The 13,180-nt window shown below is 42.3% G+C and overlaps 1 protein-coding gene across 2 annotated transcripts in view; it reads right to left on the reverse strand.

Annotated features, from left to right (window-relative positions):
• Positions 1 to 802: 802 nt before the first annotated feature.
• The window catches only part of adcy6b (adenylate cyclase 6b), a 32,107-nt gene continuing 19,729 nt past the window's right edge, over positions 803 to 13,180 (reverse strand). For both annotated transcript variants that reach the window (XM_046396856.1, XM_046396857.1), the window contains 19 exons: positions 12,254 to 12,365; positions 11,843 to 11,970; positions 11,510 to 11,668; positions 11,270 to 11,411; positions 10,715 to 10,843; positions 8,893 to 8,921; positions 8,525 to 8,672; positions 8,300 to 8,397; positions 8,070 to 8,157; positions 7,809 to 7,925; positions 6,262 to 6,414; positions 5,914 to 6,089; positions 5,668 to 5,700; positions 5,546 to 5,575; positions 5,298 to 5,430; positions 4,703 to 4,966; positions 4,322 to 4,526; positions 4,003 to 4,127; positions 803 to 2,788 (listed from right to left, as the gene is read on the reverse strand). In XM_046396856.1, coding sequence (XP_046252812.1) covers positions 2,660 to 2,788; positions 4,003 to 4,127; positions 4,322 to 4,526; positions 4,703 to 4,966; positions 5,298 to 5,430; positions 5,546 to 5,575; positions 5,668 to 5,700; positions 5,914 to 6,089; positions 6,262 to 6,414; positions 7,809 to 7,925; positions 8,070 to 8,157; positions 8,300 to 8,397; positions 8,525 to 8,672; positions 8,893 to 8,921; positions 10,715 to 10,843; positions 11,270 to 11,411; positions 11,510 to 11,668; positions 11,843 to 11,970; positions 12,254 to 12,365 — 2,398 coding nt within the window. In that variant the 3' untranslated portion in view covers positions 803 to 2,659. The remainder of the gene's footprint in view (positions 2,789 to 4,002; positions 4,128 to 4,321; positions 4,527 to 4,702; positions 4,967 to 5,297; positions 5,431 to 5,545; positions 5,576 to 5,667; positions 5,701 to 5,913; positions 6,090 to 6,261; positions 6,415 to 7,808; positions 7,926 to 8,069; positions 8,158 to 8,299; positions 8,398 to 8,524; positions 8,673 to 8,892; positions 8,922 to 10,714; positions 10,844 to 11,269; positions 11,412 to 11,509; positions 11,669 to 11,842; positions 11,971 to 12,253; positions 12,366 to 13,180) is intronic.

Raw genomic sequence — 13,180 nt, forward strand, 5'->3', positions numbered from 1 at the left:
CTTGAATGGTAAATTTGGTACATTTTCAAATATTGTGCAGAAATTGTGCAGCTACTAGTTAAAATACGTAAAAAAAAAATGTAATTCCTTTCAGCACGGTACCTATCTTCAATACTCGAAGCAAAATGTATCACATTGTAAAAACAAAACAAAAAACCGTGTACAAGTGTGTATTACAGAGCCTGCATCATCGGCCTATTATAGTAACATTAGTGCTTTTTCATCAGGGATTAGAAGGAATTTATGTCGCTTAATTAATGTTCAGCATAGTGCTGTAAGTGAACATTGCCATTACCTCAACAGAAATGCATAATTCATGCCCAAGCAATTAAATACTCTCTCCTGTATCACCCTCTTGAAACTGTAGACTGATTTATTCAGAAAAGGAGAAGGAGGCGACTCTCAGGTTTCTGTCACACAGACAAATCTTGATTGCAGGCTGCTGATGGACATGAATGCTAAAATAAAGCCAAACAAATAATGCCTATCAGGTTAAAGATGCACTGTGAACTAAGCTGGAGTTCACAACACAGCCGAAGTCGTTTTTATGTACAAGAAACAATAAATTCTGTTTTACATTTTTAGTCCTTTGTTGGGGAGAGTATGATGTCTGTAATATTCTCAGACCTTTTCTAAAACTATATTAACTCTTCAGCCCTTTGTTTTTTTCAATATGTTTCCTCTCACTACAGCTTAATAACTGAATAAACTGAAGGTAGGTGCTGAACTAATCAGCTTCAATGAAATGATTTTACTGTCATCGCTATCATCTAAGACGATCAACACAAGCCATAAGCCACAATCACTGCAAAAACAGCCATTTATTAATGTCTTATCCAAGGAGAAATAATCCAATCAATCATTGCACTATTTCCTAACCTCTGCCACCTTTTAAAGGAAAATGGAACAGTGCTAAGTTGACCTTACAAATTAAGGACACAGAGGGATAAACAAAAGTGAGGATCTTTTCATGTAGCCTATGAAGGCAGCATTTTTAGACTCAGACAGAAAACTGAGCATGCCAACACTGGGTGTAAAGTTCATCTAATTACCCATTAAATACATCTTCACTTTTCAGCAAACACGAAGTTTAATCAATCTGGCCTTTAGGACAATGATTAAGGTCCTCCCTCAGTACCAAAGGCAATGTAAAGAGGTTTTCTTCAGTAGTAGTTTCATTGTGGACAAAAATCTTCATTATTACATATTACATTCATATCATTATTGTTTTGAATAATTAGTTTGGGTTTCAAGCCTCCATGTGCCAAATACAACCAGCTAGAGTCAAATACTGTTATGTAAAGTTGTGTATATTGGTAATATTGGTCCGTGAAGCATGTGGACCTTGGAACTGCATAATCTCAAGGCAATATTTGTGAGCAGACGCAGAAAGCCTGCATGTAGTTAATCCTGAAGCTGTCGGGAAACCAGTTTACCTTCACACGTTGTAACACAATCCAAAATATACATTTCATAGGCTTTTTGCTTATTCAGTTTGGAATGAAATCAGTCAAAATCACAGTCCAGTAAAAGATGCCGCCGACAGAATTCTCTTCGAAGGATCATTTTGACACAAGGAATCAGGAACGGGCACACCAACTCCGAAGAATAATAGAAAACATGCCTTGCAGCAACCAGTTTGGCAAGAAAGCATTGTCATACAGTATCATAAAAACCTCACAGTGAAAAGTTACAGTATGCCCCTTTATAGATAAAGATCAGCAATCAGCTACGTGTGCTCACACCCACACATAAACACACACACACCCAAACGGTATTCTCTCAGACACACACTCACACACTTATATAAAATGTTAACAGTTTCTCTTCAGTACTGTGATACCAATGCAACGGTTCTTCCTTCGTTTCATGCTTAGTGTTTTTGGCTTGAATCAAAAATACACTGCAGGAAGTGAGTAACCGCCATCCCTGTGTCCAGACTGCGGCTAATCACAGGCTGGTAGAAACAAAGAAGGCCCTGATAAGAAACACAGCCAGTCCAAGCCAAGGTTATAGTGTGTGTGTGTGTGTGTGTGTGTGTGTGTGTGTGTGTGTGTTCTCCTCATGAATAAGTCCACAACAAAAAAAAAGCATTCCTCACTATCACTGACAGTGACATTACCGTGGCCTTTGCTGTCAAGAGACGAATAAATTACTCAAAGTCACTGTACTTTTGTACAGAGTCATTAGTGTGTGTTTCATTTCAAACATTTGTTCTTTGGTCATTTTCATCCTTCAAGTTGTCCTTGCATATTTTGCTTTAGGTAACATATATTTTGTGTTTTTGTATATATAGCTTTTCTTTTTTGTACAAGGTCATCAAAAAAATTCCATCCGCACAAAAATAAATAACAACTCCAGATGAAATACTTGTACTCTTGCTCATAAACACAAGCATATCCACTTCCGCTCTAAGGCAACTGGGCTTCGTGAGCTCTCGAGCAGCTTGGGAAAAAAGCCTTCAAACATGGACAAAGTCCTACATTGGTGCATCTGAGTATGTGACAACACACAGACAGGCCGAGCTCGTCGACGATGGCCGTCTCCTGTCCTCAGTGTGTTTGCACCTGGCCTCGGTGCTCGTCACCGAGCTGACCACTCATTCTCAGTCTCTGTCTTGTCGGTGCAGTGGGAGTCACTGTGGTCCTCGTCTCTTTTGTTAACTGCCCGTGGGGCCGCTGGTGAGGAAGTAAGTGGTCATCTCTCCCTTCCCTTTCACCTTGACAACCCCTCGACAGTCCAGCTTGTATCCGTTGCTGACCAGCACGTGATGTAGGTCTGTAGTCACCTAAGTGAGGACATGGACATTTGATACCAGGGATGTGAGACACTCAACCCTTTCAAAGAGACACACTGTCATTCCCTGTTTCACATTGACAACAATCTAAAGAAACTGCAGATGAAGGCGTAACCTTAAGAATGAATTATTACATGTAGGCAAAAATTTTGAATTTTGAGTACATCCCATATAAAGTAGAGCAAAATGGATCTGTTTATCCATAAGTGATGAAGCAAACATTACAGAAAATTAAGCCACAGGAGTTTCGAAAATCAATTTAGTTTCATTTATCACCCTTTGAAGGTAGGGATTTTCTGCTTTCCTCTATTTTATCATCCCAAACTGGATTTATTTGGGTTTTGGACTGTTGGTGAGAAAAGATTTCTGATGGCCATTTTTCTAATTTTTTCCTGACACCTTGTAGACCACACAAAGATTTAACTAACTTAACAAAGAAATAATCGATAGATTCTCTGAGAATGGAAATACACATCTGCTGCTGCCCTACTACTGCACAGGACATTTGGATGTGCAGTGACTCATACTGTACAACAGATGGCAGCATTGTTCTGACTGTGCTCTTCCTAGTGGCCAATTTATTGATTTGATTTTAGGCCAAAAATGCTGGTCTGCTGTTCTTCACACATTTAAAAATGTGTGCTAACATCACCTATAGATCCGTGAATAAGATGATGATGAATTAGACTGTGGGAATGTCCTTATTTAACCTAACTGACGCTGTTTCTCTGAGAAAAATGCGATGGCAATTCACTGTGGATTAAAACTCTCCTCCTCAAGATGAGAATAATGCAGGGAATTCAGATTTATGTTTCTGCTCTCCTTCAAAGGAGCACTACAGCATGAGTTCTGTGAGAGAACAACATGTCCAGCACTGACAGGGATTTTTGCTCAAGGGCACATTTTCAGAGCAGTTGTCTGAGCCAAAAGGACCAAGCACTGACTGTATCTGTAAAATTGGCATTTCATTTCATACAGAGCATAAACACATGACTTTGTCTTTTGTCTTTCAATCATCTCTCAGTTTGGGAGAAGACGACTGTGGTGTGGACTTGTGCTACAACACAGAACATATAAAAATTGGCAGAACTTGTGCCGGACCTGGGTATGGATTAACATCAATGACACACACTTGGAAATATGCAGTTGGAAAGACTATGACACCGTAATCTCTAAGTTCTGAGTAAAGACTTTATGTGCAGTACCTGAATGTAGTCTGGTACTCCTGTGCTGTCCATCCTGCTGGCCACATTGACTGTGTTCCCCCAGATATCATACTGGGGCTTCCTGGCTCCAATCACTCCTGCCACCACTGGCCCCATGTTCAACCCTGAGAACAAATCACCTGACTGTGTTACATCATGGCACCACCATATTAACTAGATTATAATGCAGTTTTATAAGAGAGTAGATTACTGTAGATGTCCTTTGACTGGGAAAAGGATTTTCTTAAACAAATACCAACCCGTAGAAGATTTATTAGATCATGTTTCAAAACCAATCTCCACTACCTTACAGGCTTACCTATCTTCATCTGGAAGTTGTTGAAAGAGTGTTCGTTGATGTATTTCATCTGCTCCCTAAGCCTCATAGCGTAGTCAGCCAGAGCCAGGATGTGTGAACGGCCCTCTCTGTCGTAGGTGGAGTCGTTGAGGCCAGAGGCTGCCATGTAGGTGGAGCCGATGGTCTTGATTTTCTCCAGCTGACGGAACTTCTCCTCACTGATGATCTAGAGACGGGTAATCAGCGGTGCATAAGAACACACTTCCATACAGGAAAAGGTGATTGTAACCCACATAAAATAAAGATCTAATTATCTCGTCTTACACACCTTATCCAGTGCATGTTTTCTACACTAATTTACTTTCCACTCTTCCTCCCCTCATATCTTTCCTTTCTTCTCACCTCGTCAAAATCAGCGATGATCTCGTTGAGCAGCCTGAGACACTCCACCCCTTCGTTATTAGCCTCCAGCTCCACGTAAAACTCAGAGAAGTTGCTGATGGAGGCAAACATGACTGCGACGCATTCACATGACTGGTAGTATAACTCGTCATTCCGACGCTCACGTGCGAGAAAGTGGGCGGCCACGTCCTTGGGCAGGATGTTGTGGAGCAGGCGGCGATTATACGCCTGCAACTCCTCCATCTCCTCCTTCTCCTCTGTGGCCTGAGGAGAGACGGAGTGATGTGTTGTTGCTTAGTCTCATGTGACTGGATTCCTGATGTGTTGCTATAGGGCATTTTTCACTGGAAGACAATTTGTTGTGTCACACGAGGAATAGCACAGGTGTAAATAATAAAATTAATGATTGCTAAATTCGCTGCTTCACTTTCAGGATCCTGGTGATGGCTCACTGTCGCTGCTGGATTCCTGGGACACTTGAACAGAATGGGTTATAATTAATGTTATTACTGACCCTGTGTGCTGTGAAAAAGGCCCTTTGGTGAGTTGTAGCTTAATTGTAGCTTCAGATTTATTTGTGTTTATTTACACTTACCTGGAGCTTCCAGAGGAAGTCAAGGCGTGCAGTGGATTCCACCTGCTGGCCGTGCAAGTAGAGAGCCAGAACAAACACGGTCAGGATTACAGGGGTCATGACCTTTAGGGATACCTTGGTCATGTTCTCCAGGCTTAGGAGGGAAAGAGGAGTTGACGAGAGTTTGACGAGAGTCATGAATGAAAGTCTTACCTGGGAGTAAAATGTATGCAAACTAACATATACTAAAACACATCAAAGCTTCTTACCACTGTTCAGCAGTTTCATTATAAGCAGGCCTGGAAAACAGACACAGGAAATTCACGTCTACAAATCACATGCATAGCTAAAATAAGGCAGTACGAACCAAAAAAATAAATGAATAACTTACTGTTGTAGGGAATCATTAACAGGTGATAATTGCCTGAAGGAAAAAAAATGAGAACATATTCAAAATATAGGAATAGTATCCAACGGGCACACGAGAAAGTAGGTCTTTTACAATCTAAACCTTATCATAAAAAAATAGGACATCTCAAACCTAAACCACAGCATTGTGACAGAGGAGCTGAACTATTCAGGTTGAAAATTGGGAAAGAGTCTGTGTGTGTGTGTGTGATCATGGCAGGGGACTCACAGGGTGTTGGCAATGACCAGCAGGTCTGCGTTGTCAAACAGGGCCACCTGAGGCCACTCCACCAGCAGGAGGAAAGTGAGCTGGATGAACAGCATCAGAGCCAGCTTCCCTATGCTGCTGATGTGGAGGAACACGGAGCAGGCCAGCAGGGTCAGCAGTACACTGTAGCTGAAATACTGCAGCAGAGAGGAGACAGCGAGGGAGGAGGAGGAGGAGGAGGGAAAGGAGGACGGTTAGTGGAATATCCAAACATACTTTTCATGCACACGGAACACGAGCACCAGTGCATGCACCTGCACATCTGTATGAACACACTATACACATAGGCTAAAATGCGATGGGACTGACCTCTGGGAAATGGCAGGGCATGGCCTGGCTGGAACACAGAGTCAAACCATCCTCTGCTGTCTTGGTCAGGTTGTGCAGCAGACAGAGAGTCACAGAGGATGTGTTCAGCTCGTCGGCCACACAGTCCTGCAGTTTCTCTCTGCTGCAGGTAAACTGGCAAGAAAGGAGACAGAATGTCACAATTAGAAAATATACAACTTAAATACAATTATTTTGTCCTCTTCTAAGAGCCCAGCTAATACTGGATTTACAAAGCCAATAGCAATACGCATGCTTGAGAGGTAATTTATGTATAGATTTTGAAATAACAATGAAAAATGCAAGAAAGATCAGCTGGCTATGAAAGAATTTTGACCATGACATGTATTAGCGCTCTTCGATGAGTTAAGTCAGTGATGGTGTTTATGTCTTCAATTTCGCAATAACCTGATGTATCAATCAAGTGCCACCAAAAAGCCCCCAGTAACCAGTGCAACCACTACCGCAACCAAATATATTCATTACAACAACAGAATTCAACAAATTTAGGATATATCATACATATCATAATTATAGTCAAGCAAATAGTCCTTAAAATGTGCACAAAAACAGAAAGCAGCTGCTGAACTGAGAGAGCACAGTACAAAAGCTCATATGAAATCTAAGTGTGATGATGAGCGATCGATCACAGCTACAGAGCACAGACTACGAACAGAGAGTGACACACAAAGTCACCTGTGTCCTGCTCTGCGCATAATTAGAACTGATATCTAAGATTTCCAACAGGTAAAGCATAACATCTTTGCTTAATCAAAGTCACAGCTTACTAGCTTCTGTAGCTGAGCATTTTTAAAGGTCAAGTCTGTAGATTTAATGGCATTCAGCAATGCAGTTGCAGATTGCAACCAACTTGAACACCCCTCGTCTTGCCCTTCCCTATGGACGAAAAGTCCTCTCTAGAGCCAGTGTTTGGTTTGTCTGGGCGACTGAAGAGGACTTGCTGCATCCGTTAAAAAGCACAACTGTATGTTAGTGATGCACAGAAGAGACACTTCAGTTTTGATATACGTTCATGATTTTAATCTTTCTGTAACTTCTAACATTTTTTTGTTCATTTCTTCATTTGTAATTTGGCATGTGTAAGAAGTACTGGCATTAAACGCATTTTAATCAGCACATAAACAAACGCAATGCTAAATAGGTTTACATAATGTTTGTAAACATCATACAAAATGTGATGGTTAAAAATAGACTTGATTTCTACAACCCCATCTGTCACAGTGACAGATTATGATGAATTACATCTTAAACCCTAATTCCAGCAGCCCCCCCACCCCCACTCCCCCAGGGAAATGGTCTAAATTTAAAAATGCCAGGATGGTGCAGAATTTCTTCCAATCTCTTGAAAATCTGATAAACAACATCTGAGAAGAAGCATATGACAGATTGGAATGGAAGGACAGACAAGTGGTACTGAGGCAAATATGTAAACCTCCCTCATGTCGTTGCGGGGGACAACTAGAAACAACATGTTACATGACACAAAAATGACAAAATGTAGTCCCTACCATGTTAGCAAAGGAGGAAATGAAGAGGAGGAGGATGGTGAAGACGCCCACCAATGTGCTGTTTGCACGAGACTGGACTATTTTCTTGGTTACAGTCTGCAAGGCAGCTGGGAAGAGCTTGAACATACACAGCAAGGAGAAGATCAGATAAGAGAGAGTTAATACCATTAGTGATGCTGGCTGAAGACATATGATAATGACTCCTATCTAAAGATATCTGCAAAAGAAATCGTGTGTGTGGTGAAGGCCTTTGTGTCTCACTTTGATGCAGGAGTAGATGGCACAGATGAAGAGAATGTTGCCGAGGATGATGAGGATGCTGATGTAAAGCCCAAGCATAAGCGTTGTTCTGCGGAAGAGAGGAAAACAGGCTCATTAGGATGCACAACTCTAATTAACTCCACATAAACTAATGAAGAGCACATTTCCTGTCCACAGTTCAGTATAACTGAGAAACTGGAAAAGGCAACTTATTGGAGAGAGCTACTTACCTAGGAAAAATGATAATCTGGATGAAACAGATGCAACAGAAAACAAGGAGTGTGCAGGCCACATATCCCCCAAAACGATCATCAACCTTTTTGGAGTACTGAAAATAGATAATCAATTACAAATACATTTGCTTGTAGCTTAATTAAAGAGGATCCAATAAATTAAGCTTACTTGACAAAATATAAAAAAGGTTAATTCTAAACCAAATGTAATGAAATGCCAACCTTTTTCTCAAGTTCAGCGGTCTGAAAGGTGAGCAGGAACTTCTTGACGTGGTCCTTCCTCAGCTGGTCGATGCTGCGTGCATCGATGGCCCGTCCAAGAAACTCATCCACCTCATCCTCAGGGTTTAGGGCCTCCTGAGCGCACCGGCTGTGGGGTAGAAGGAACAATGGGTCACTACACAGCGTGTGTTTGTATTCATGCGTGATGTGTACAGGCAGAGCTAAAGTGGTATTAGTGCTGGGATGGACTGAACTGAATAAAACCAACACTGAGTTCTAAAGTTAGACGGTTACAGTGACAGTCTGCCAGTCAACTGCCAACAATGAAAATCCCCTGTAATAACAAAAACTGGGGGCAAAAAACTCACTTGTCTTTGCTGGATGCTTCATCGATGCCCTGAGAAAAATGAAAACAGAGAGTGAAAACAAGACCAAAATGCAGGAAAGCAGGAAAGAGATTATGGTGTAGCCACAGCACAACTGAAAAATAGACAGCGACTCAGACATCTGCACAGCTAATCCCTGAGAGCCAGACTGATGTTTTAATTAATGCTCGGAGGCTTCAAATTACACCCTCTTTGCCCCTAGGGCTCAAACCCTCTGAGATGAAGAGGACGAAAGGAGGAGGAGAGGGGAAGAATGTAGAAAAGACAAGGAAATGAGCATAAAGAGAGGGAGGAAGTGAGAATGAGTGAGTGAGAAAGAGAACCATCTGCAGCTGCAGCCTCATCAGATTAGCTTCAGTCGAAAACGATGCACTGGGAATCCCTGGGAGCCCCGTTGTAACTCCCGTGTGTTTGACAGGCACAGATCAATACTTCATCTCACATTTTCACTGTTTCTTTTACGCATCTGTCACCTTCAGGCACAGAAATTCAAAATCATAGAGCATCTCATTTATTCAAGGTAAAAGGTATTCTAAGAGTCTGCAGCCAAGCTCGTGGCTTTGTGAGGCTGCATTTAGTGTGTCAAAGCACTAACATGCTAATAATGACTGCATGAGTCAAGCAGTTGTAACGTTTGGCATGATGACTGTCTTAGTCCCTCACTGAGTGAACAGGCCTGGATATATTTAAGGGGCAGCCATGACAAGTGCTGTTCAAATTCTCTAAATGCTAAAGAAAAGTGCTTCCATGTTCTTTAGCAAAGGATAAATTCAAGCATCCTTCATGAAAGGAGATAATGCTGTCCCCTAGTTCCTTGAGGCAGCAACTTTGAAAGCAACACCCGGTCATCTGCCGTCGTTCAGTGACTTGTACATGCTGTAAAATTCTCTCGGCACTGCAGTTGTCTATTTCCACGTCCATATTAAATCTCCCTCACATCTTTTCTAGACCCATTGACGCTTTCTACTGAGCTCAAACAAAAGTGGTTAGGAAAAAACTTTTCAACCGCACCCTTGGTTTACTGTGTGGGCATGCTAATATTTGCTGTTGTGTAAGACAGGAAATGGGAAACACTGCGGCCCATGAGAGAATGAATAAAGAACAACAAAGCATAGAAGAAGAGTACCAGAATAATGTTTTTTACTGTGCGAAAGTTGAGAAGAACGCTACGTGAAAAGTTCAAAATTTTGCTGCACACACCAGTTTTTTCTTTGGTTCATCAGAAATAAATCATGAATAATCATGAAGATAAACTATGAATAAAGTATATACCTTAAGACTATACAAAATAATCCTTTAGTAGTTCCACCATTGTCAGTCAGTATAATTTAGTTTTGGAAGTATTAGTTGGTAAATCAAAGAGATGGACTGACAAAAATTTAGACCTAATGATGATACTAGAGGAAATGTTACAGAATCACCAAAGTTACAACATTTTATCCTGTGGGAGTCATGAATGCCTGAATTAAACCAAACAGCGTTGAAAAACTCCAGTCTTCGTCATCCTAGACACATGCCAACAGCATGACAACAAAAAATATATCAGGACCTTTTTCAAGGTGTGTTTTCACGGATCCTATGAGAAGAAAGGATGTCAGCATGAAGCTAAGGTAGGGAGTTGGTAAGAATTCTGACCTCAGAACAACCATGTAAGAGAAATATCAAATATGATCAGATCAGGATAATTAGAAAGAATATTTGTGACTGAACTTCAGAGAGCAGAGAGGATGTCACAGGAAATCAGATACAGACAAGAAGAACAGGTGCCATGTGCTCAGCTTAGTGCTCCCCGCGTGTATCTCACCATCTGCCTGAAGACTTTGGACTCCTTGGTTCTGGAGAAAGATCTGTCAGGCACCCAGCGTGGCATCAATACATCGGCAGAATTTGCACGTGTTCGCTGCATCTTGGCCATCAAGGCTTTCTCCTCTTTCTGGAAGTGAAGAAAACCACACCAGGGTGAATCCTTTGACAAACAAGGTTTTCTATGCCAGGTGACGAGCCATTTTATTGTTCGTGTGAAATATGGCACTAGTGTGAAGTTCTGAAGTCAAGCAGGTAATCAAGAATGTGTGTGTGTGTGTGTGTGTGTGGACACGTATTTCTGTAGTTGTGGGGACAAAAACCTGTTTACGTGTGGGACAAAACACAAGCTCCATCATCATAAATTATTTAAATATTAGTCTGAAGACTTGCTTTAAGGTTAGGTTGAGGTCAGGATTAGGATTAGGCAAGTAATGTTTGCTGTTATGATTGAGTGGTGATTAAGACTCCAGGAAATGAATTTAAGTCTATGTACTGTCCCCAAAAGTGAAGCAGGACTGTGTAAGTGTGTGTGTGTGTGTGACCTTTCACTAACCCTCTTCTGGCTGCAGCCCAGCACCAAGAAGGTTTCAATGTCGTGCTCCTTCAGGTAAGCATTCCTCTCTCCTCCAAATCCCGGCTCCACCTCGTAGTCCCCGTTCAGATACTGCAGAGTGGCTTTTGTAATGTGGATACGCCTACACACACACACCCACAAACATATAGCGTGCTAGAAACTAAATAGGCTACAGGAGTCTACGTCAGAACAGTAGCAGGTGGAGTAGGAGGGTCTTACCCAGCCTTCCCCCCGGCCTCCATTTGGTTGGCGAGTGTCACGTCATTGGACCAGACGTCAAACTGCCACTTGCGTAGGCCCAGCACCCCACAGTGAACGCGCCCGCTGTGGATGCCCACCCGCATGTTCACATTAACACCCGTCACCTCTCTCACCAGCCTGCAGTTGCAAACACACACAATTGTGAGAAAAGCACTGTCACCTGCAGCTTCACAGCATCTCTTCTACCCTCCACGTGCAGCATAATCACGCAAGAGCAAGAAACCTTCAACAGAACGTTCAGTGGAGTATTACTTTGTGACTGTTCAGTGCATCGGTGTGTGTTTGACTCACGAGATGGCCTCAATCATGTCTACTCCCATCTCAACACAGCAATGGGCGTGGTCAGCCCGGGGTTCAGGCAGTCCTGACACACAGTAGTAACAGTCCCCTAGGATTTTAATACGCAGGCAGTGGTTCTCCTGTACAGCAACAACACACACACACACACATTAGGCCTTCAATTACAGCTCATACCCAGCATGCTCATGTCAAATATAGAGCTTTTTATGCATAATTTAGATGACTCATCAGTCTCAGCATAGTCTAATTGATGTCTTACACAATGCTTAAGTAACCCCTCCTCCACCACCGCCAAGTATTTTGTCACACTAACAGTGGAGGCTACAGAATGTACAGTTACATAAGCAACAGTGGTTCAAAGTTCTGCTGTGAAAAAGGCGCCAGCAGGTTGTCAGTGCTCACCGAGGCCAGCTTGTCGAAGCGAGCGAACAGCTCGTTCAGCGTCATGACCAGCTCCTGGGCTGTGCACTGAGAAGCCAGGCTGGTGAAGCCCTCGATGTCTGCAAACAGTATGCTGCATGAGAGGTGAAGGTGGGGGTGGACAGACAGGGAGGAAAAGAAAGGCAAAGGAGACAGAGAATGACATCAATCAATAAAGTATACAATTAGTTAGCATGGTCTAGCACCTCCTTCCCTCTTCACTGTCCAGCTGCCATGTGAGCAGGGGAGGGAGACAGGCAGACATTTGTTGAGCTCTGGCTCTCATCATCTAGGCCAATGTAGGTCACCTCCTCCAGCCCGTCCCTCTGAGAACACCACCCCCTGTCTCCCTGTCTGCATGCCTTTCATTGCTAACTTTTGATAGTAATAAAAGGCTAAGATAAACAACACCACAGCCACTGTGAGTTCCAGTAAAAGGCGACAGATGGCGCTGGTGGAAGCATGAGGTCATTCACTGGGGGAGAACTGGTTCGGCAGTCCAGGACCTGTGTGCATCTCCCACTCTGAGCAAAGACTGTGAGCCCTGATGCAATAGCTTTTCCTTGTTTTATTTACTTAAAATAAGTGCATTTAATTTTATTTATTTAAGTTTGTAGTGAGCGTGAGCAGTTTCATTGGAACTACTTTCTACTGTGAAAATAGTCCCAAAGAATATTGTTATATCAGTCATCACCAGACTGTCAGACAACTCCCCATAGCGCCTTTTACTGTATTCTCCACTACCGCACTATCCACTTTAGGTCAGTACTGTACTACCCTACAGTGTGTATATTTTTGTTTGTAGTACGTAATACACTATAGCTTGCTGTATGTGTGTATATTTGTTTTAATGGCATATATTGTAGCATTTGATGCACTATATTTCCTATCCTATTTCTATTTTTCCTT

The sequence above is a fragment of the Scatophagus argus genome, chromosome 8, assembly GCF_020382885.2.
Source record: "Scatophagus argus isolate fScaArg1 chromosome 8, fScaArg1.pri, whole genome shotgun sequence".
Lineage (NCBI taxonomy): Eukaryota > Metazoa > Chordata > Actinopteri > Scatophagidae > Scatophagus > Scatophagus argus.